The 23,270-nt window shown below is 41.6% G+C and overlaps 1 protein-coding gene across 2 annotated transcripts; it reads left to right on the top strand.

Moving 5' to 3' along the window:
* Positions 1–2,290: 2,290 nt before the first annotated feature.
* On the top strand, positions 2,291–23,109 carry EGFL7 (EGF like domain multiple 7). Of its 2 annotated transcripts, XM_042478081.1 has the most exons (10): positions 2,291–2,521; positions 4,927–5,004; positions 12,680–12,847; positions 13,370–13,492; positions 14,363–14,478; positions 15,550–15,642; positions 16,729–16,893; positions 19,609–19,679; positions 21,096–21,261; positions 21,537–23,109. In XM_042478081.1, exons 3-10 carry the CDS (start codon positions 12,768–12,770, stop codon positions 21,557–21,559), a joined length of 837 nt encoding a protein of 278 aa, XP_042334015.1. In that variant the 5' UTR covers positions 2,291–2,521; positions 4,927–5,004; positions 12,680–12,767; the 3' UTR covers positions 21,560–23,109. The 2 variants fall into 2 exon arrangements, with proteins under 2 accessions (XP_042334015.1, XP_042334016.1); XM_042478082.1 differs by lacking the exons at positions 2,291–2,521; positions 4,927–5,004 and adding an exon at positions 6,951–7,334.
* The last annotated feature ends 161 nt before the right edge of the window (positions 23,110–23,270 follow it).

Here is a 23,270-nt window from a genome sequence, read left to right as displayed (position 1 = left end):
TGGGTTTCATAATATCAGGAAGGAATGCTGCCATTGAAAGTTAGTCTTTGGAACATGAGGATGGACAGGACCTTTCATGCCACTTGACAAAGCTTTGTGATACCTCATCGTGTTCCCAGATCTGCTCCATCTTCTACATGACATCCCATCAGATATTTAAAGATAGCTATCACCCCTCAGTCTTCTCTTCTCCAAGCAAAAGACACTTCATTTCTCCCTGATGATGATGATGATGATGGTGGTGGTGGTGGTGGTGGTGATTTATTTATAGCCTAGTCTTGAGTTAGCAAAATCCACCTTTTCCTACATCTGAAAATGAACTTGCTTCCAGATGACACTATTGAAAACACTTCCACCACTTCAGAATCGCTATGAGTCTGCTCTCAGCAGTGTGTAAAATGCTTGAATTTTGCAGTAGAAGATGTCGCACCGGCTTCAGATTTCATACTGAAAATCCCACATTTGCTGGCAAAGGAGACAGTCATCTTTGTACATGTCTGTTGTGGATTTTGTGACGAATGACATGATAGTCTGAAAATTCTGTCTCATGTTTCTCTCCCTACTAGGATCATCTTGAAGTTCTCCATACCATCATTTCCTTACAAATAAGTTACATATCCCCTGCTATGGTAACTGCAGATCGTAATGATGACCCGTTCTGCAATGAAACAGGGTTTGTGGGTTTTCGTCCATTGCATGCATGTTTGTGGACAGAAACGTATGCCTATAGACAACAAGGATATCTTCACTACACTGTACTCTGAAAAACTGCACATCGCAGGATTCCTTAACTTGGACCTATGACCAACAAAAAGCCATACTAATATAGTTTAAGATTTTTGTGCATCTGGAGGAGGGAAGCATTGCTGCACAATGATAGCACCATGATCCCAATTTAACTGCCATGGTTCCATCCCAAGAAAATGCAGCTTAGGGAGGGATACATAGAATCTTGAGCCAGAGAGCTGTAGTGCCTCAACAAACTACAAACCTCAATGCAGCCATGGCAAATAAAGAAGAATCATAGTGCTATATCATGATGCAGAACACCTTTTGTACAGTGGTCCTGGGTATCTGCTGGGGTTTGGTTCCCCTGTGGCTACCAAAATCTGTGGATGCTCACGTCCCATTAAATATAATGGCACAGTAAGTTGATGTCCCTTATATAAAATGGCAAATCAAACTTTGCTTTTTGGAATTTATATTTGAAAATATGTTCAAGCCATGGAAGAGTGAATTAATGGATAAAACCAACTGTGGATATGGAGGGCTGGCTGTACTCTGAAAAAGTGACATTTTCATGCTCTGCTAATGCCTTTTGTAATGTGTAAATTCACTGTACGGATCTACATTTCACAGAAGGCACTAGCAGAATATGTAAATCTTACTTTTTTCGCAATAAAAACCACCCATTTAGAGGCCTGCAGAGTAGACTAAACAAGTAAAGGTTTCAAATGCTGGACACTAAAGGCAAGCTACCTTGGCTGGGCTGCTCCATATAAGTCTCTGTGTGAACATGCTAAGATGTTTTATTCTGAATCAGATCAATCACCTTTTGAGCCCAATATGTTTTGTTTTGATAGCTACCTAGTCTTTGGGGTCTCAAGTGGGGACAGAGGGCCAAGGCTTCCCCATCACCAGCTGCTCAGAAAGTATCCAAACTACACAAGTATAGAAGTATGGCATCACTTTAACTGCCTTGACTCCATCCTAAAGGATCTTGAGATTGTTAGTTTGTTGAGGGATTTCAAATTCTCTTTTAGGAACCACCGGCCAACTCCCCTTCTCTACAGTTCCTGTGGCACTCTGATTTAGTCCTCAATCCCTCTTTTTAGGAGTTGCAGTTCAGAAAGAAGCAGTAGAGCTCCGACTATTCCTTGCTGAAGAAATGAAATCCTCAGCTTCCATAGGATGGAGGCTGTTAAAGCGAGCTGAAACTGCTACTCTTGTGCCATGTAGATGCTCTCCTGGTCCTTTTTAAACCTGGAGATGTCAACCTAGAAGCCTGGCCTTGCAAGGTGTGAGTTTGTCTTCCAACAAACTATGGTCCTCACTATTAAATCTTCATGACTTTCTCATCTCCTCTTCGTCCTTTGAGCACAAGATGGTGACTTCATATGAAAATTCCCTCCTGGGCCCTCTCAAGTTGGGGCCTGGGTGTTTTGTTCCCTTCACACACACAACTCCTTATCAGCCAGCAACACACACAGGACTTCCTGCCGGGATTGTCCATCCCAGTCCTGATTTATACAGGAAGAAGGGCATAAAAAGCCGCCCTTCCCTGTCCAAAGGGACCTGAGCATCTTTGCCACTGACAAGTGGGACTGGGAGAGAGAAAAAGAAGAAAGCCCAGAGTCCGCCCAGCGGGGGAAGAGAGGAAGCCTGGAGCCATGAAGGGGCAAAGCATTGCACATTTGGTGGCAACCAGACTCCAGGAGAGTCCTATGGGCAGTGGGGAGGAAGCCCACCACCCATGCCAGCAGCAGATGGTGGGCACCGACAGCTGACAAGGATGCTGCAGGTACCGTATGAGCTTGTAAGGATGTCAGATCTCAGGGCTTCGCTCTTTTGTAGATCATCTCCAGGCAGGAGAGGATGATGCACATCCCTCCAGTTTTGAGGGCATCACTCCAGGCAAGAGGGAAGGACTGTGTGCCGGTCTGCAGCTCTCCTAAGAGACCAGCAACTTGCTATCAATGTGCTCACATCAAATGATGTGTTGCTGCAAATGCAAAGACTCTCCAGGGACCTTTGTATGTACTTACTTAGCTTCTTCCTTACCATTCATTCACTGTGGTGCCAGGGCTCACCTTCTGCTCTGCTCCGCACCCACCTTCTCTCTAGAAGTCAATAGGCTAAGTTTAAAGGCTTTTTGTCCGAAGTAAGTGAGATGGAGTAATCTCCTCCTTTCATATGGGAACAAACCCCTTTAGCTAAGGTTTCTCTCTTCATTTCTGAACAGGAAAATATGCTCTTAATTTCCTAACAGGAAAATATGTTTCCTTGGTATCCGCTGGGGTTTGGTTCCAAGACTACCACCCTCGTGGATACCAAGATCCATGGATGCTCAAGTCCTATTAAATACAGTGGCATGGTAAAATAGTGTCCCTTATTAAAAAAAATAGCAAAATAAAAGTTTGCTTATGGTAATTTATATATTTTTTGAGTATTTTCAAACCGTGGATGCTTGAATCCCTGGAGATTATATATATATATCCATGGGTACAGACTATATTTGAATTACAACTCTGAGTAACCATGGTTGGTACTTAATGCATAATGCTTAACCACATCCCCAAGCCCTGTGCCTAGGTTTCAGGTTCTGTACCTCCGGGCCTGGGATGATCCCAAAATGGAAACTCTAGGATGTCTGTGGGTCCAGGATCCTAAGACTCGGGTGGTAGAGACCTAGATCTCAGAGGGATGCATCGCACAGTGGGGGTTTTATGGTAGATGGACCAATTCATCCCAGTGAATTCCTTTGCTGACATCAGCTAGTTTGAGGTTATACCCCTGGATAAGATGCTGTTGCTTTGGAGAAGGTGCCTTGAGCAGATCAGATGTTCAAGACGGACCAAGTATGGAAATCTGGGTGTGGATGTGTTGCAGCTCACAGTATCCCTAGCCAGCATAAGCCAGGGCTGGGGAATGCTGGGAGCTGCAGCCCAACTCACTCCAGAGGACTACAGCTGGTCTTTGGCTGTTTGATCACCTGTTGGCTCCATTGACCACACTGAATCCATTTAAGTCCAATGTGTTCCATCAGTTGCTTAAGCGTGGGCTGTCATATTTATTGTTGTTGTTAGGATATGTCATTCCCTGGTTACAAAATATCTATTTTTTTATTTGTCTATTAGCTGCTTTGGTTTTTTTTAAGATCAGTAGGGGAAATTAATATTATGGTTGTTGGCTTTTTAATTTCTGCCAACTGCCCTGCTAGGTTTGGGAGGGCAGATTTGTGGAAGGGATTGAATACATGGAATTAAAAAGTGATCTCAAACTTCTCATTATTTGCTTCTTTTTGTACACTTCATGGTTTTGTGGTGTTATTCTTGTTGTTTTGTTGTCCCCAAAAAAGTATTCAGTGGCCAACATCTGGAATTGCATGTTTCCTCTGCTTCTCTTGCATGCTTTTACAGGATAGTGTCTCTCAATACTAGAAGTTGATATTATTGTTTTGGATAGGGCTCATACTTGGGGATACTGGGAGTTGTGGTCCTCCTATACCACTTCCTAGCTTTGGTTTCTACTTGCCAGTTCCCTAAGAAAAATGGAGAAGAGGAAAATTCATATTTGAGCATGGCTTTGTTAAAAGGATGTACCATTTGAGCCAGTGGCTTAAACAGTAGCAATGAGATGTTTAGGGTCCGTCTCCTTTAGGGTGCTTCGACTGAGCTAAGTTTGCCAACTGACCTGATCTGGCTTGCTCCTTTGCCATTAACAACAGCAGCAGGTTACGTTTTTGGTCCTTCTTCAGGATGCTTCAGCTGAACTAAGTTTGCCAGCTGACTGGACCTGGCTTGCTCCTGTACCTTTAACAGAAGAAGTATTTGGTCCTTCTTTAGGGTGCTTCAGTTGAACTGTTTGCCAAATGACTAGATCAGGCTTGCTCCTGTGCTTTTAACAGCTTCAGGTTAAGTATTTGATCCTTCTTCAAGGTGCACCAGGTGAACTAAGTTTACCAGCTAACTGGAACTGGCTTGCTCTTGTGCCTTTAACAGTTTAAAGATTTTGATCCAGTAATGTCTATATGTACTGAGATGCTATGAAAAGCATAGGAGATGAACATGTTCACCATCCTAGGCTTGCATGGAATGAGCAGCCGATCTGTGAATGGATGCACTTTTCTCAGATATTCACAAACTATTTTTAAACAATTGTACTATTGGTTCTAAATAACGGTGTTTTCTTTTGCTCCTACATTAGGAACTGGAAATGGATCCTGAAAGCTCTGCTCCGAATTGCTTCCATTTTATTGACGAATGATGCGTCAAGGTGGAACCGGTGAGTTCAGCAATGGTTTTTAAGATCCTGCATGTAATCTATAAGTAAAGTCACAATGAAACTGGCCATCTTCCAGAGCCAGCCTTCCCCAACTTGGTGCACTCCCAGTGAGTTGGGCTACAATTTCCATCATCCGCACTCAGCGTGATGGGAATTGTCATTCAATTCACTCCGGAAAGTGCCAGGTTGGGGACATTTCCTGCTTAATTATGCTTTTAACGTTCTTTATTCAAACTAATTCTCTGAGGCCAAAAGCAGAAATATTCTGCAGTTTGGCAATGCTATACATTCGACTCTTTCTAGGAACTGTTACATTCCAGAAGGGAAGTGTTCCAAAGCTCTTCAAGAGATGTCTTGGCTGTTAACATGCAGAAATAACCCAGGAATTCTAGTTTTGTGCGACATTTCGCCTTCTCCGTCAGAGACCTCTGGTGCCACTACAACCTACAAATCCCAAAATCCCATAACGTGGAGCCACGGCAGTTAAAGGAGTTTATCACATGGGAGGAATATCTCTTAATTTCGAATGAAAAGAAAGTGGGGCCAGAACGCATTCATGTGAATTCGCTAGTTCAGTGAATTTACGTGAATTCAAATTGCATCCAAACTGGCTTCCCATTGTCTGAAAATAGCATGCCATTGTCCAAAATTGCGTGTGGTTTGAGCATTGCACTACAGCTCTACAGATCAGGATTCGATTCCTTGCTCTAGCCATGGAGACCTTTGGCAAGTCACATACTCTCAGCCTCAGAAATCCACATGATGGATGTCCCTTCAACCCTATTAAAGGGTTTTCTTGACGAGTTTTTTCAGATGGTCTTTTCCATTGCCCCTTCAGAGGGGCTTTGCCATTGCCATCCTGAGGCTGAGAGAGTGTGACTTGCCCAAAGTCACCCAATGTGAGGTTCTATGGCCGAGCGGGGATTCGAACCCATAGTCCAGCACTCAATGCACTGACCATCTTAGGTTCGCTTTAGGATTGCCATATGTCCGAAGTGACTTAAAGCCACACAACAATAAATTGTAACTACTGGAATCCACCCGCCATCATGGGCAGGGGCAATAAAAGTTAAAAAGTGAACCCTTTGGGTTTGGGGATTCTGGAACTTATAGTCCAAAAAAAAGGTTTTAAAAACCCTAAAACACAGGGCTGCATTAGCAATGCAGAAATAATTGTTTCATAAATAATAGTTTGCACTGCATTTACTGCCATGGCTCAATCGCTCTGGGAATTTGGGAACTGGAGCTTGTTGGGGCACCAGAGCTCACTGACAGAGATGGCTAAATAATAATAATAATAATAATAATAATAATAATAATAATAATAATGTATAACCTGCCTCTCCAATTAGTTTGAGGCGGCTTACAACATTAAAATTATTATTACTATTATTATAGTTTACTGTATTTCTAAAGTGCTGTACATGTACACAAAATGTACATATAAACACAATGCAATATAATCTCCCGCAAACCCACCTGTCCTCACAGATCTGCAATTCCCAGGATTCCATAGCATTATTATTATTATTATTATTATTATTATTATTATTATTTTCTTATAACACAATATAATATATTTCTATATTCTCCCAATATGTATTGGGACTCAAGGCAGTGAACAATGCAATTTAAAAATGTTAAAACAATGCAATTTTAAAACAATGTAATTTAAAAACAGTGCAACATTAAAATGTATAAATATATAAAATTAAAAAAATTAAACCATTTGCAAAATTAAAACAGTGATGAATTAAAACAGAATTTGTTAAGAATAGAAACCCTTGATATTTAAATAGCGCAACATTCCCAGCCTTTATCAGTTTTATTACCTAATAATAATAATAACAATAATAATAATAAATGTATTTATATGCCGCCTTTCCCGTAGGATCAAGGCGGCTCACAATATCAGATAAAACACAATATACAGTTAAAATACATTATTATAATATTATTATTATTACATGGAGTCATGGCAGTTCAAGTGGTGCCAAAGTGGATTATTTCTGCAGTGCAGATGCAGCATTGCTCTGCAAAATAACAGTTGCCTTTTTCTCCTCCAAGGAGCTGAGATCTGTCTCATTTGTTTCCTATATGAGAAAGCCAAGCCAGGAATATATAGATGGAGAGTTTATTTTAATTTTTTCTAAAGCATCTCTGGTTATTATTAAGTCTGGGAGGTTGAAACTAGGGAAGAAGATAGCAAAGGGGAAGGGAAAGGGAAAGGTTGGCTTTCTCCTCCTGAGAGGGAAGATAGAAGGACCCAGTTTTGCTCCCTCCTGCAAAAAAAAAAAAGAAGGCTCCTGCATGAAACCCTGGAAGGAAAAGTGAGTAGAAAACGTTTGCAAAAAGAAGAAGAACTAAGAAGGGGACCAGCAGCAGAGGGGGAAAAATTGGGTTGATGTTTTTAATTTGCAGGACTGCATTCATGCAAAATGCAAAGCAAGGAGGGAGAGTGGATGTCTTGGGAGGAGAAAGAGAGAACCACCATGTGTCTGCTATTTCTTTTGCAAAGGCAAGGCAAGAAAAGAGAGAGTTCTGTTTGTCTTTCTTTTGTGCATCGTTACATTTTTGCAATTAATTAAAAAATCAGGGGGAAAAGCCCAATTTGGAGGAGTAAAGAGGAAGGAGAGGTTTGCAAAGGCTTGCAACAAAAAATAGTTTTTGCAATTGTAAAAATGCAAACATTTTGCTTAAAATGCAAAGGGATCCGAGGGAAGCCCAGTGCTTAAATGTATCTAGTGCTTAAACAATGAAGGAGCAAAAAAGAGGAGAAAGGCATACTGTATTATTATTATTATTATTATTATTAGGAATTGGGGTTCCTCCTCAGGGAAAGTTTCTAGCATCCTTTTGGAGACACAGAGGGACAAATGTTCAAAGTTTTAACTTTAATGGTTTAAAACAAGCAAAAACCCCCAAAAGATTGAGCATTGCAAACACACTCAAGGTGTAAAGTTCCTTTTTAAGCAACTAATAAAAAAGACCAGCTCTCCATCTAGTGGCCATAAAATGATAAAAGACCTGAACCAACCAGAAAGTTGTATTGCTATACTGTATTTTGTACTTTAAATGGCATGATGGTTTTATTTTGTGTTTTGATTGGCTTAATGGTTTATCCAAAGTATTTATCAATAGGAGATTTCCCCAAAAGTGCATACTCTCCATCATTTATTTCATCATGGAAATCTGTGGCTAAGCAAGAGGATGCATCTCCATTGCGGAACTAATGCAGTTTCATGCTGCTTTGACTGCCATGGATCACTGCTGTGAGATTGTGGGGGTTTTAGTTGTAGTTTGGTGGGACGTTTAGCTTTCTCTGTCTGGTGCCATAAACTGCAAATCCCAGGCCTCCTCGGATGCAACTGTTGGCTGTTCAATTAGGATCATAGGCTGCATCTGCACTGCAGAATTAATGCACCCTGACACTGCTTTAACTGTCATGGTGCAATGCTACGATATCCAGGGATTTGCAGTTTGGTGAGCTATTTAGACTTCTCTGTCTGAGAGCTCTGGTGCCACAACAAACTACAGATCCCAAGAGTCAATAAGATGGAGCTATGGCAATTAAAGCGGTGTCAAAGTGCGTTAATTCTTTGCAGTGTGGCAGCAGCCAGAATTTGGCCAGGCAACAAGAGACCAAGTAAGGAAGAACACACAAAAATTACTATTTTAAGCAAAGATGCCCTGGAATTTATATATTGAGTTTAGACAAGACTAGACAAAACTGAGTGCAAACTAGTTGTTAGATTTTGGAATATCTGTATTTGCATGTGGTGTTTGAGCATTGGACTAGGACAGTGATGGCGACCCTTTTAGAAGCCGAGTGCCCAAACTGCAACCCCAAACCCACTTATTTATTGCAAAGTGCCATGTCCCTCTGGCTTTCCAGTAACAAACTCTGGCAAACTCTGTGCTGGGACGATGGCACATGTGCCCACAGGGAGGGCTTCGAGTGCCACCTCTGGCATGCGTGCCATAGGTTTGCCATCACTGGACTAGGACTATGGAGACCAGGGTTTGACCCTAAGGGTAAACCTATCATGGGGGTTTCTTGGCAAAATTTGCCCAGAAAAGGTTTGCTGTTACCATCCTCTTAGGCTGAGGGTTTGTCTAAGGTCACCCGGTGGGTTTCATGGCCGAGCTGGGCATTGAACCCTGGTCTCCAGAGTCAAAGTCCAACACTCAAGCCACTACGCCATGCTGATGTTGGCCTTATCATAGGGGTTTCTTGGCAAGATTGGTTCAGAGGAGGTTTGCCATTGCCATTTTCTTAGGCTTGAGAGAGTGTGACTTGTCTAAGGTTATCCAGTGGGTTTCATGGCCGAGCTGGGCATTGACCCTTGGTCACCAGAGTCAAAGTCCAACACTTAAAACACTATGCCATGCTGACATTGTCCGGAGGAGGTTTGCCATTGTTTTCCACTGAGGCTGAGACAGTGTGACCTGCCCAAAGTGGGGATTCCACAGGGATTCAAACCCTGGCCTCTTCAACACTCAGACTACTATACTGGCTGTAGCATTATACTTTCCTGGTGGGCTTAGCCCTGATATGTCTATCTCCTGTATGATGTTCTCAACGCTGCTCCAGAAATGTACCACTATCTTGCTATTCTGTCGTTCCATAATTGTGGGAATGTTTCCTATTAGCCAGCCATGTTCTCGCTTCGGCGACGGTGTTGATTGTGTGGAATGTGGGAATAAGACGTTGGATCCAACCTCTGGAACATCTTAATCTGCCCGCAAAACATAACTTCATTTACAGCTCTTTGATGGCAGTGGAGAGATGCTTCAGAGGCATGCAACGCATAAAAGTTGTGGTGTAAGCCAAATACTATTACAACAGTGGGGATATAGTGGAGTGCGGAAATTAATCTATGTGTTCCCTTCCATGGCTGCATCTGCACTGCAGAATTAATGCAGTTTGACACCGCTTTAACAGCCATGGCTCCATTCTATGAATTTGTGGTTTGCTGGGGCACCAGAGCATTCAGACAGAGAAGGCTAAATATCTCACAAAACTACAAAACTCAGATTTCATGGCGGTTAAAGTGGTATCAAACTGGATTAATTCTGCAGTGTAAATGTAAATGCAGCCCATGTTTTGTGAGGACTGAGGAAAAGTTGGAAGTCCTTTCCAACAGGGCTATGGAATTGGAGTCAGATTTGTGGGGTTTCAAGCAATTTTAGGTGGAGTTGGGGACAGAGCTGGAGTCAGTCAAAATGTACCAACTCCAGCTTCAAAATAAAAATTGTACAGGTTGAGCCTCCTTTATCTGAAATGCTTGGAACCAGGAGGGGTTTGAATCCTGCCCCCCCAGATTGTGAAATATTTGCATATACAGTACCTAATGAGAGATCTTGGACATGGGACCCAAGCCTAAACATGAAATTAATTTATGTTGCATATACACCTTATGCACAAAGCCTGAAGTTAATTTGAAGCACAATGTTTGTAATAAATTTGTGCATGAAACAAAGTTTGTGTACACCGAACCATTAGAAAGCAAAGTCCTCGCTATTTCAGCCAGCCTTGTGGACAATTTTGGATTTTGGAGCATTTTGGGTTTCAGAATTAGGGATGAAGGAAATGCAACCTATAGTTTGACCAAGGTCACATTGATTCCATGGGTCGACTTTTAATGCAGGCTAACAATTTTGTGCCAATTTATATTGTTCCAAATTATGGTTAGGCCCAGCTAGAGGACACCCATAGAATCAGTGGCAATTTGGTAAGTCAACATTTATATAGATTCCACTATTTCTATGAGTCTAACTGGTCTAAAAGGTCTAAAGGAGTCTAAAAGGATGAGTTTCATGGGGCTCTCCAGATGTTGAAGTCCAGCTCCCAACATTGCTTCTTATTGAATATGCTGTCTAGGGCTGATAGGAGTTGCAATCCAACAAACTCCGGAGGGCTGTATGATTCCCATCCCTCATTTAAGCTGCATCATTTAAAACATCATTAAACAAATACTAAAGCATATTTCCGTTAGAAGCAAAACCAAGAAAACAAAGAGATGAATGCTGGTGGTTTTATTCCTCTTTTATCAGCATTTCTTTAATTCTACAACATGAGTGCAGCCCAGCTGGATCGTAAGATAAGCATGCAAATAAATTGCAACCTGGTGCAACCGTTATTTTGGTGCAGAAAATATTATGTTTCTGAGGAGGAAGTGGTAATGTTTGGCAGAGGAAAACTGTACAGAAAAACTTATTTCTGTATAAAAGAATGTCCCAGGAGAGTTTATAAAGAGTGAATAGTGTTGCGAGACAATGCAGAAGGCTTTGTATTTTTGCAGAGTGGGCAAAATAGCAAAGAATTATTTGTTCCTACTTATGACGTTGGGGAACATGAAGCCTTATATCATTGCTGGGAAAGCAGGGTTATAAAACCCGGATGGGTTATTCTTAACCTGCCAGGAAAGTTTGGGATTTGGTGGCTGGCAGAACCAATGCAAGGCCAATGTTTGTTCTCCTCTTACGGTGGAAAAAGCCCCTTAAGATGAGAGTCCTTCTCTCTCCAAAAATGTTTTTGGAGAGGTTTTGAGTGCCCTTTCTGCAGGGTCAAAACCTACTCCCTTGGAGGAATAAAAAGGCAGCAATTGTTCTTGAAGAGGGCAAGTGTTTTGTGAGGATCGATGACTCTTGTTTAAACAGAGCAGTTGACCTGTGTGTTTTCTAAATACATAAATACAAACCTTAACATCTGGACACAGTTTTCTGCTTAATAAATAACTTTTATTGAGATTTTCTTTTTAAAAAGTGAGTCCAATTTGGAAGCTAACTTTCTTCATTCATTCATTCTTGGACTACCTTGGAAACTAACCGAAAGAGAGAAGTTGTTAGCATGAGCTTTAGTAGACCTTTGGCTACTTTAATGTGAACATTAATTAATCAATCAATTAATTAATATTAACTTTAAAGATACATCTCTTCCGCCAGTCAGTTTTGAATCGCGACTTTTTAAATTTATATATATTTAAATAATGGACTCATATGAGTGTACTTTAATGGTATTATAATACTTGTATTAACTGTTTGTTTTATGTGTTTTAATTGCATTTAATATCTTGGAGATGAAAGCCAAGTGTAAACATGAACTTCATTTATGTTTCACACACAGGTACAACTTATGCACAAATCCTGAAGTTATTTTTTATGCACAGGGTTTTTAATAATTTTGTGCGTGCAACAAACTTTGCGCACATTGAACCAATGGAAAGCAGAGGTGTCACCATCCCAGCTCCCCATGTGGGAAATTTTGGAATATTTTGCATTTCAGAATTCCAGATAATGGTGGCTCAACCTGTTTTATATATATATATAATATATAGAGACAGTGTGGCATAGTGGTTTGAGTGTTGGAGTATGACTCCGGAGAACAGGGTTCGATTCCCAGTTTGTCCATGCAACCCATTGGATGTCTTTGGGTACGTTGCAAGCGCTCAGCCTCAGGGAAAGGCAATGGCAACCCTCCTCTGCACAGCTCTTGCCAAGAAAATCCCATGATGGCTTTGCCTTAGGGTCGCCATAAGTCACAAAAGACTCAAAGGCACACAACAATAGGGAGGTTCCCTTTTAGTGATTTCCATCTTTTGAAAACTTGTGTGTTGTTTTTTCTCTCTTGCTTTTTGCATCTATTCACTTTACTTGTTCTCTCTGACTCTAGGCTTGCTCCCTGAACAGCATCTCATTGCAACAACCTGTGCGAGTTTCTCATACACTCCTTACATGTGAGGCCAGAGAGAGGTCAGGAAATGAGGAGGGTCACCTGTCTCCTGGCAGGGTATCTCCTAGTCCTTACGGTGACCAATGTGGACTGCTTCTCCAGGTCAGGGTAAGTCTTTTGCTTATGTACTTCTTTCTAGATTAAGCCCCAATATATATAGTTTAACAAAAGCACAACCAATTATACAGTCAGCCCTTCCTATCTACGGATTTTTGATGCATGGATTAATGCATCCACTGCTTGAAAATACTAATATATATATATAAACCTTGATTTTGCCGTTTTATATAAAGGGCACAGTTTTATTATGCTATTGTATATAATGGCACTTCTGCATCCATGGGGGGCCTGGAATGAAACCCCTGTGGATACCACTGTGATACTAAAACACTGCAATACCTAACACTATGTAAGTAAAGCACTAACACTAACAGGGTAAGGTACAAAAGAGCTCTGATCTCCTCCCAATCTAGACTGCAATGAAAGCAAGAAAAAAAGCAGAGAAAGATTAAATATATTATTTTAGTATTGCAGTTCCAACTCGATAATCCTACTTCTAAACTTACTAGTAGACATAACCAAAACTTATTGCATTGTTAAATGACTTCTCACTGTTGTTCTGACCTGCAGGCACAAAGGGTGCTCCGTGGAAGTAAGAAGCCGCACCATATCCTTCCTCACATCCCATGCCCAGCCGGTTTATCAGCCCTATCTCACTTTGTGCCAGGGATACAGACTCTGCAGCACGTACAGGTATGGATTATTCTCATTCCAGAGACCTGGAGTAATTCCCTTTCCCCTTAAATGTAAGCCCAGAGTTGGAGTTGGGGATCTTAGGTCAAACCTGGGCTTGATGGTTCACCCTTTCCTTTTTTAATAAGCAATTGTAATTTATGAAATTTGTACGTGGAATGTGTAATTTAGTTCGCAAGCTGTGCAGCACACGTGGGAAGATGAAATATTTCAACTGAGATCCTATTTGTGGACAGATGGTGTTCCCACATGTTAAATGTCTAGGAAGAATAGAATCATAGGAGTTTATCACACGAAGATTGGGAGTTTATCCCGTGCATATCCCAGAAAAATCGCGGAATTACGTGGAACAATTTCACACGACGTTGCACAAAACCCGCCATTAAAGTGGTCACAAAGAAGCATTAATGTGCATCTTTTTACTTTCAGGATTTCAGCGACAATGAGTTTCCGATATCACTTTATTTGCACAATCATGGGATAATCATTCGTGCAATTGCTCGCCATTTCTGCTTTATTTGCAGGATGCTTTCAATGCGCTTTAAACGCTCTTTAATGCTGAAATTAGCCCCAGTGTGATAAACACCTTAGAGTTGGAAGGGACCTCAAGGGCCATCTAAGACACGCAGGGATACACAACTAAAGCACTCCTGAGAGTTGCTCATCCAATTTCTGACTGAAGACCAAAGAAGGAAAATCCACCACCCTCCAAAATAGTCTATTTTTCCTTGATCGCTCCTGTAGCCCTTTTGATCATCTTGGCTGACTTTTGTCCCTAGAAATGGAGAAATTGTCCATTTTGATTTAATTTTCTTTTCATGCTCTGTGGGTCTTGAGTATTAAACTCATTTCTGTTCATGTTATTTTCAGAACTATCTACAGGGTTACTCAGCGCCCAACGTATCGGAAAGTTTCTCAGCCAGTGTACGCCTGCTGTTCGGGATGGAGATGGGGAGGTAAAACCCGTAAGCTTGGATGTAATATAGGTAAATATATACTTTTATTTCCAGGGGAGTGGAGTTGTGTTAGTCTATTGCCGTAAAAAACAAGCAACTATGCATCAAGTGATAAGGACTGCAATTCATGAAAATTTGTGCCGAATAAAAATGGTTAGTCGCACTTATTTTATGTTTGTATCTAGTGTGCAAACCTAAAAAGACGCATTGTTGACTGATTTTATGTATTGTATAAATAGCTCCAAAATAAATCCCCCGCAGTCACAAGTATTTGACCTAAAAAAATAGATTAGATGGGAAAGTTCAACAAGCCACAGATCTTGTGGGCTGAATGCTACATTTAAAGCTTTCCTTCGAAATTTTTATTGTTAGGTTGTTGTTATGTTTTTGTTATGTTTGTACTATGTATGGTAATTATAGATGCATATATAAAGTGTATTTGCGGGTCTGGTTTTTGTGTGTTTAATAAAAGTGATATATAAATATATATATTTCAAAAGGAAATTATTTTTATGGACTACCTGTAAATATTTTAAGGCCTGGTTTCTATCTCTCCTTTCATTTAAATGTAAAGGAGGGTTACAATGCAAAGGTCCTGACAATTATTATGTGCTGCTTTTAGCATGCTCAGATTGCTGTGCGTTTCTGTATTTTTTCTAGGTCTGCATCTGCATTGCAAAAATAATGAAGTTTGACCCCACTTTAACTATCATGGCTCCATGCTATGGAATCCTGGGATTTGTAGTTTGTTGTGGCACTAGAGCTCCCTGACAGAGAAAGCTAAATATCTCACAAAATTACAAAGCCCCAAATTCCGCAGTGTTGAGCCATAGCAGTTAAAGCGGTGTCAAACTGAATTAGTTTTGCAATGCAGATACAGCCTAAGGAAGATAACCTTTTAATAGGGAATCACAAGTTTGAAAAAGTGCCCAATTTGACTGGTGCTGCCTCTGGTTGCTGTCTTGCTAGATATGTTTGTGGAGTGACATGAACTATGAAATATGTGGTATCTTGGGATCCACTTTGGAAGAAAGACAGGATATAAATACAATTTTTAAAAAATGAAACAATAAATTAACTCAGACCTTATCTTTTCAACAGTCTGCCAACCGCCTTGCCAAAATGGGGGAACATGTTCACTGCCGAACCAGTGCTCCTGCCCCTCTGGATGGACTGGAAGCTGTTGCCAGACAGGTAGATTCTCCTGCTATGGAAGTGCTCCTTCCTATGTGGCACTTTTGTCACCTTTGCGCCACTAAAATTCCCGCTGCATCTGAAGCAGGGAGTGGGCAACTTCAGTGAATCTGGGCAGTTTTCACTCTGCCAGCCTTCTCTAAGGATGCCAGCCAGAGATGATGGTGAAACGTCAGAAATAACCTCTTCCAGAACATGCCACATAGCCAGAAAAACCCACAAAAAAACTATTCTCTGGAACAGATGTTGGGTCTCACTTGCCTGTAAATCCGAAATATTCCAAAACCCAAAACTTTTTTCATGGGTGGCTAAGTTAGTGGCACCTTTGCTTTCTGGTGGTTCAGTAGATACAAACTTTGTTTCGTGCACAAAATTGTTTAAAATTGTTGCATAAATTCTGGCTATGTGTATAAGGGTGTGTATGAAGTATCAGTTAATTTTGTGTTTAGACTTGGGTCCCATCTCAAAGATGTCTATCTATTATGTATATGCAAATATTGCCAAATCTGAAAAAGTCAGAAATCCAGAACACTTCTGGTCCCAAATATTTCGTATACGGGAGACTCAGCCTGTATGAATATTTTAATTAGGGTGGCCAAATAGAAAACTGGAGAGGGCTCTTATCGTTTTTGTAGTTGTGTCGAAGAAGCGATTTCAGGAATTGTTGCTTGTGGTACAACCAGATAACAAGCCTTATTGTTGTTGTTGTGTACCTTCAAGTCATTTCTGACTTATAGCGACCCTGTCAATGGGTTTGGTTTTTTTTGGCAAGGTTTGTTCAGAGGATGTTTGCCATTGCCTTCCCCTGAGTTTGAGAGCATACAAATTGTCCAACTCATCCAGTGGGTTTCATGGCCAAGTGAGGACTCGAACCCTGGTCTCTAGAGCCATAGTTATACCTGTTGAAATCCCTTCTTCTGTATGCCCATTAAAGGTACAAGAGCCTTCTCCGGTTTTCACTGTGGCAACCCTACTTTTAATAAATGGAATCAATTGTTTGCAAAAGGCTGGTGAAGAAAACCAAAATCTTATCTCCTGCCAGAATTACATGGAAAGGTCAGTTTAGCCTCTCTTTGTTGTTTTCAGATGTGGACGAATGTGCTGGAGGAAGACATGGGTGCAGCGAGGTTTGCCTCAACGTAGCTGGGAGCTACCGCTGTGCCTGCCAGCCAGGGTACGAACTCCAAGAAGACGGGAAAAGCTGCCAGGCTCAGGTGGTGCCCACGAAGGCCCCCGCCACTCCCAGTCCAGGTAAGACTAATGTTGACCAGGAGTGAATTCACACTGCACAGTTATAGCGGTATTATTCCACTTTAATTGTCATGGTTTTATCCCATGGAATACTGGGATTTGGGGTTCAGGGAGTAGTTGGACCCCGTATTATATGAGAGATCTGTTTGTATTACCTTCATATTACCTTTGCATAATACAGAATTTGCATATAATCTGGAAAGCTCTTGGTTAACCATAAAGTTGCACTGGAGGACCTAGAAATGCCTAGAGAAGTGTTCTCTCTAGGAACCTCTAGGTCTTACAACATGATTCTGTGGTCAATTTCTGGCAGAAGCATCCCACAAAATTCTGGAGGACCTAGAAAATGCCTAGCGATAATACTATGCTATTAATTTTAGGTAAGAAAATTAACAACAAAGTGTTATCACTAGGTAATTTCTAGGTCCTCCAGCACAATTCTGTGGGATGCTTCTGCCAGAAATTAACCACGGAATTGCTCTGGAGGACCTAGAGATTCCTAGAGAGAACACTTCTCTGGGCATTTCTAGGTCTTCCATTGCAGCTGTAGTAATAATAATAATAATAATAATAATAATAATAATAATAGGGTTTATTTATGGTCAATCTCCAGCAGAAGTATACCATAGAATCATGCTGGATGACTTAGAAAATGCCTAGAGAGAACTGAGCTCCTTTTGGATCATTTTAGGCTCAGAAAAACCTATTTAAAAAAATAAGAAGTGGACTGAAAGTGACTTCTGGGTCACTTTGTTTTGCAAAAATGACATCTCCTGGAGTTAAAACTGCCCCCAACAGTGGGAAACATGACTATTGCGGGTGTTTTGCAGGCATCTGGGGGCACAAAATTGACTTATTGTAGTGGGGATGCAATCCTCCAAGGTCCACTGGGGACCAGAGTGGCTTCCTAAGTCTTGACATTTGCTCGTTTCTTGGGTAGATAAATCACAGGTGTGACTAAGGCAGCATCACATGTAAGTTCCCTTCCAGTATGAACCTGCCTATCCTATTTGCCTTTGGCTTGCCCCTATTTCTGTGGATCTTCAAAGCCTGGAAGAAGAGCAGAAGCTCACCAACGCTGACTGCAACTCATTATTACTTTTGGTACGCGCTGTGCCACTTCAAACTCGTACCGTGAGTAATAATGCGTGGCGGGCCGGCACTCACACCCGACGGAAGAGTTGTGCATCATCTTCGCAAATCTGTAAGTGTGCTGTGAATCTTCCCATAATCTGAACTCTCTTCCTAAGTAATAAAGGTTAAATGATGTCAGGAGACTAGGCTACGTTTCAGGAGGCTCGGCATTACAGAGGAGGCAAGATAGCAATGGCTCTATGAGATGACCAGTGGGCAGCAGTGCAAATCTGTGAGATCTTTTGCAGCAGAGGTTATAAAAAGCCTGAGAAAGGACCATGGGGCTGACTCTGAAAAGTAGGCTTAGGGACAGAGGCTTCTATCCCCCAGGAACTGGTTGAGACTGGGCAAAGAAGTCCATACTCCCAGCTATTCTATGTACAACAAAGACTACATATCCCATCTGAGTTTGACCCCCCCTTATCCACGGATTCTCTGTCTATGGATTCACCCATCCACAGCTTGAAAATAATCAAGAAAATGCAAAATCTAAAAAGCAAACCTTGATTTTGCCATTTCATATAAGGGACACCATTTTATTACACCATTGTATCTAATGACTTGGAGGATACACACACACAACACCAATATGCAGATGTGATATGAAACAGCCAAGTCAGGCAAGCCTTAAACAAAAACATTTTGAGCCTTCTGGAAACTGCTTGAAAACGTCTTCCAGAATGCATCCAGGATTGATTTTTTTTCCCCATCAGCCTCCACTTCTCATATGGTTTTTGTGCCTGAAGATAGGAGTTTAGTTTTGATTTTATAAGGATAGTTTGTGAGGCATGCTTAGGTACCTTCAAACCTTTTTTGTCTGGTTTGCTGCAGTGGGCACTTGGTATCTGCTGGAGTTTAGTTCCAGGACCCTCCTTGGACACCAAAATCCATAGTTGTTCAAATCCCATTCAATACAATGGCATAGTAAAATGGTGTCCCTTATATAAAAAGGCAACATCAGGGTATGCTTTTTGAAATTTATATATTTTTAAAAGTATTTTCAAGCCATGGAGGATTGTATTTGTGGATAAAGAATCTGTGGATATGGAGGACCAACTGTATTTGTACATGCAATTTCTTATGAACGCAGCTGCTGTTCATCTTGTCTGTTGTAAGCAGACACACTTGGCTGTAGTAAGATTGGTTAGAGTAGAATCTCATTCTTTCCTGGAGCGAGTTTTATTGCATTGTTTACTGTAGGCATGTCGATGCAACCTGACACCAAACGTCTGTGTTTTTCCAGTTCTGCTTCACCATCCTCCCAATGCCAATCTGCCCCCAAAAATATCAAGATAGACAGAGGAAGGGGGACTGGAGGTGTAAAAAGATTTTGTAAATCCTGTATGAATGTAATACCTTGGCATTACTTAAGGCTATAAATTAGAGGATAGAACCACTCTTGGCCCCGACAGTATCCCACGCTCAGATTCTGGGAATTTTGTAACTGCCACTGAATTCTGTTCTCTGCTTTCTTTCCAAATGGCATCACCGAAGGAAGTGGACAGCCAAAGTACCTGGTTCGTGCTTCACGTAAATCCCCAGTTGATCATTGCATCTTTTGTTTGCTTTGGATTTGTGCAGGTGGAACCACCAACCTGATGGTGCAAGATGAAGTGAGGGAGCTGAAAAGCAGAATGGCTGCCCTGGAAGATGTAAGTGGCCTGCTGAGACAACCCAGAATTGCTTCCAACTCCAACTTTAACTTGCCCTGGCTAATAGATTTGGGAGTGATTACTAGTTGTAATGCAATAAAAGCAAATGAGTTTTTAAAAAGAAAAAAGATTAGAGAGATTTAAATGACAGGGGAGCCTATAAAGGCGTCAATGTTAAGTGGCATTGCTTTACCTCTTTGCAATACCTTTCGTCCTCCTACTCAGTGTTTGCAGGTGCATGGCATGCAGAAAGTGCCAGGTTCCATCCAGGTGGGGCTGGGAAGGGATACTCCTACCTGCACTTTGGGAAAGATGATGCCAGTCAGTATCAAAGACCAAGAATCTAGCTCCATAGCAAGCATCTAGCCATTCTCTTTGTGAAATGGAGCCTGTGTGTCTGAAGACGGTCTACCTTTCAATACCAGATGCTGGAGATAAATGGAAGACTTGTGTGGGACTAAGTGCGGTGTAGTTGTTTGAGTGTTGGATTACGATTCTGGAGGCCAGGGTTCCGTTCCTGGCTTGGACAAGTCCCAAGCTCTCAGCCTCAGGGGAAGGCAATGGCAAACCACCTCCGAACAAACCTTGCTAAGAAAACACCATATGTTCAGCTTAGGGTTGCCATAAGTCAGAAATTACTTGAAGGCACAAGGGATTGTTAAAGGAGGGCCTTCTCAGTGATTGCTCCTAGCAGGGAAACTTGTAGCCAAAGCAACTATTTGTAGAAGGCTTTTGAAATTAAAACTCACGGCTGTAAATGAACCATGGATTATAGGCGAGGTGGGCAAAGTGTGACATGAAGCTCTGGGGAACCAAAAATGTGACCTCAGAAACCTCTAGATATTTTGAATATTGTAATATTTATTAGAGACAAGGTGATGTAGTGTTTTGAGTGTTGGACCACGACTCTGAAGATCAGGGTTTGAATCCCCGCTCAGCCATGGAAACCCACTGGGTACCCCTGGGAGAGTTATGCACTCCCAGCACCAGAAAACCCTGTGATAGGGTTGCCATAAGTTGGAAACAACTTGAAGGCACGCAACAACAACATATTTCATTAAACCAGTGAATATATTTTTGTTATTTTGTTGTATGCCTTCATGTCATTTCTGACTTATGATAACCCTATCATGGGGTTTTCTTGGCAAGATTTGTCCTTGCCATTGCCTTTCCCTGATGCTGAGAGAGTGTGACTTTCCAAAGTCACCCAGTGGGTTTCCGTGGCTGAGTAAGGAATCAAACCTTAGTCTCCAGAGTCACTCAAATCATTTCACCATGCTGGTTGTCTAGTGAAAATAAAAGGATCACAAATATGAGTAACTCAAGGTTATGCCCTTAGTAAATTTTGCATGTTTTGCATTGAGGGAAGCACGGTCTACAGCCGCTCTGCTTGACTTCTTTCTTCTTTCTCGGTAGAAATTCCAGCGGATGTTGGCACCATTCCTTAAACTGGAGATACCAGGCACAGATGGCACGGCCCCTGCTGACCCGCTGGGACTGCTCATCCAGTCTTTGCAGCAGCTGGACAGAATAGACTCACTCAGTGAGCAAATATCTTTCCTGGAGGAACAGCTGGAGACATGTAAGTAGCAACAACTATGTGGGTGTCTTTTCTTTCCTTTACCAGTGGAATGTGCCTTGCGGTGGAGTCTCCTTTGGAGGTTTTTAAACAGAGACTGGATGGCCATCTGTCAGGGTGCTTTGACTGTGTATTCCTGCATGGCAGAGGGTTGGACTAGATGACTCTTAAGGTATCTTCCAATACCATGATTCCATAATTCAACCTTGAGTTGTTCTCAAATCCAGTCATTTGTCCTTTTGGCAATCCACCGTATCTTTCTTTCTATCTCTGCGCAGGTTCCTGTAAGAATGAACGCTGAGAAGGGAAAAGGCAAGAAAAGAACTCCAACGCACCAACCTTTGATTTCCTTTCTTACTCAGCGTTTCGGCAACATACATCTCAATTGAATCATTACTTGAAATCTCTCCTGGAATTACAGCAAAGCCATTGGAATTAAGAGATCCCAAAGGCCGGTCGGTGTAACAGGGACATCCGACAGCCTCTTACAAACACTTCCATTGAAATCCAAGACACTGCAATCATGGAATGCATCAGGGAAACATTTGCAACTTGTGCCAGATGCAAGAATCAACCCCTGCTGAGGTTACGGCATATAAAAAGGCACAGTTCATACGAGGGCTTGAGGGCCTCTGTCCTTGAGTATTTTTATATTACAGCTGTCCTTGCATTTGTAGGTTTCCGACGGGTGGGTAGGTGGGCAGGGGCTCTGGCTGGTTTGTGAGATTGAGCCTATTCACAGAATTATATATAGAAGGCGATTGTGGCCAAGCAGCATCAGTGTAGTCAAGATGAGAAAATTCATTAATGGGGAATAACAGACAAAGGAGAGGCTGCAGCAGTTTGCTTTTGCCTGTGCCTACTGGGAAGGGATAAATTCTGCCCCCTCTCCTGTCTTGAAGAACCCAAACTATGTTTGAATGTAGATCTGTTTGCAGGGATTGGGATAAACAGGACATGGGGGGGGGGAGAGAAAGATAAGAGAATCTAGGACATTTTAAAAGCTGGGAAAAATCAGATAGCAAGGGATTAATGGGGACTGTCACTGTCAAAATCCAGAAAGTTGGAGGATATGACTACAACCATAGCCAGCCTAGGGCAGTGATTTGAGTATTGGACTAGAACTCGTGAGAGATCAGGGTTCAAATTCCTGCTCAGCCACAGAAACTCACACTGTGTCAATCATAGAGGCAACCTCCTTGAACTAAATTTCGGCAAGGAAAACCTAAGATAAGGTCTCTGCTAAGTCAGAGTAGACTTGAATGCACATGTCAAATTACTACAACACCCCAAATGTCTCAGCTGGCCTGGGGATTATGGGAGTTGTAGTCACCCCAGCACCATTTGCAAGCTGTATTGGAAATAACCCTCTTGCTGGTGTTTTCCCTTAATGCAGATGTTATACTGTACTCACCACCTGCTTCTAAAAGTGCTTCTCTCTTTGCTTTGTTTTAGTATTTCTGGCCCTTACCACTGGGAAGTAACTTTTCTCTAATGGGGGGATGAAGCCACATTACATGTTTCAGCTTTCCTAACCATGAATGCAGTTTGGCAGATGGATTTTCTAAACCAGCCAAGCAACATTCTAGTTTAATGTAGAAATTCAATGGCATTACAGCTTTTTTGGGGAGGCAAGCAAAGGGAAACAAGTTTGCTTAAAGTCTTCCAGGGTACAGCACCTTCCACCGTAGAGGTGCTCCAAAAAGGAATTTTTGCAAACTTAAATGGTACAATTAACTCACTCTTCGGTAACCCTTCTGAGACTCAGAGCCAGTATGAGATGTGATGAGATCGGGTATTTCCCCCCTTTTTTAAAAAGTACATTTCAATAAAAGTTATGTCTGTGAAAAATGGTTTGTTGGCTCATCGTGGAGGAAAGGTTACAATAGTGCTCTGCAAAGATGGCTTTTAATCGGCATTGCTGTGGATCAATAGTGCTCCTGTTGAGAGTGCAATTTTTAGCTGAGATAGTAAACTAAAAAACCCCCACTACATTTAAAACGAAAAGGATC

The sequence above is a fragment of the Sceloporus undulatus genome, chromosome 7 (genome assembly GCF_019175285.1).
Source record: "Sceloporus undulatus isolate JIND9_A2432 ecotype Alabama chromosome 7, SceUnd_v1.1, whole genome shotgun sequence".
Classification (NCBI taxonomy): Eukaryota; Metazoa; Chordata; class Lepidosauria; order Squamata; family Phrynosomatidae; genus Sceloporus; species Sceloporus undulatus.
This window is presented reverse-complemented; position numbering and strand designations above follow the sequence as displayed.

Excerpts from the sequence above, each read along its gene's own strand:
- EGFL7 (XM_042478081.1), top strand. The coding sequence starts at position 12,768 with ATGAGGAGGGTCACCTGTCTCCTGGCAGGGTATCTCCTAGTCCTTACG. Across the intron at positions 14,479-15,549 it reads TAAGCTTGGATGTAATATAG|TCTGCCAACCGCCTTGCCAA; the intron begins GTAAATATATAC and ends TCTTTTCAACAG. Across the intron at positions 15,643-16,728 it reads TGGAAGCTGTTGCCAGACAG|ATGTGGACGAATGTGCTGGA; the intron begins GTAGATTCTCCT and ends TGTTGTTTTCAG.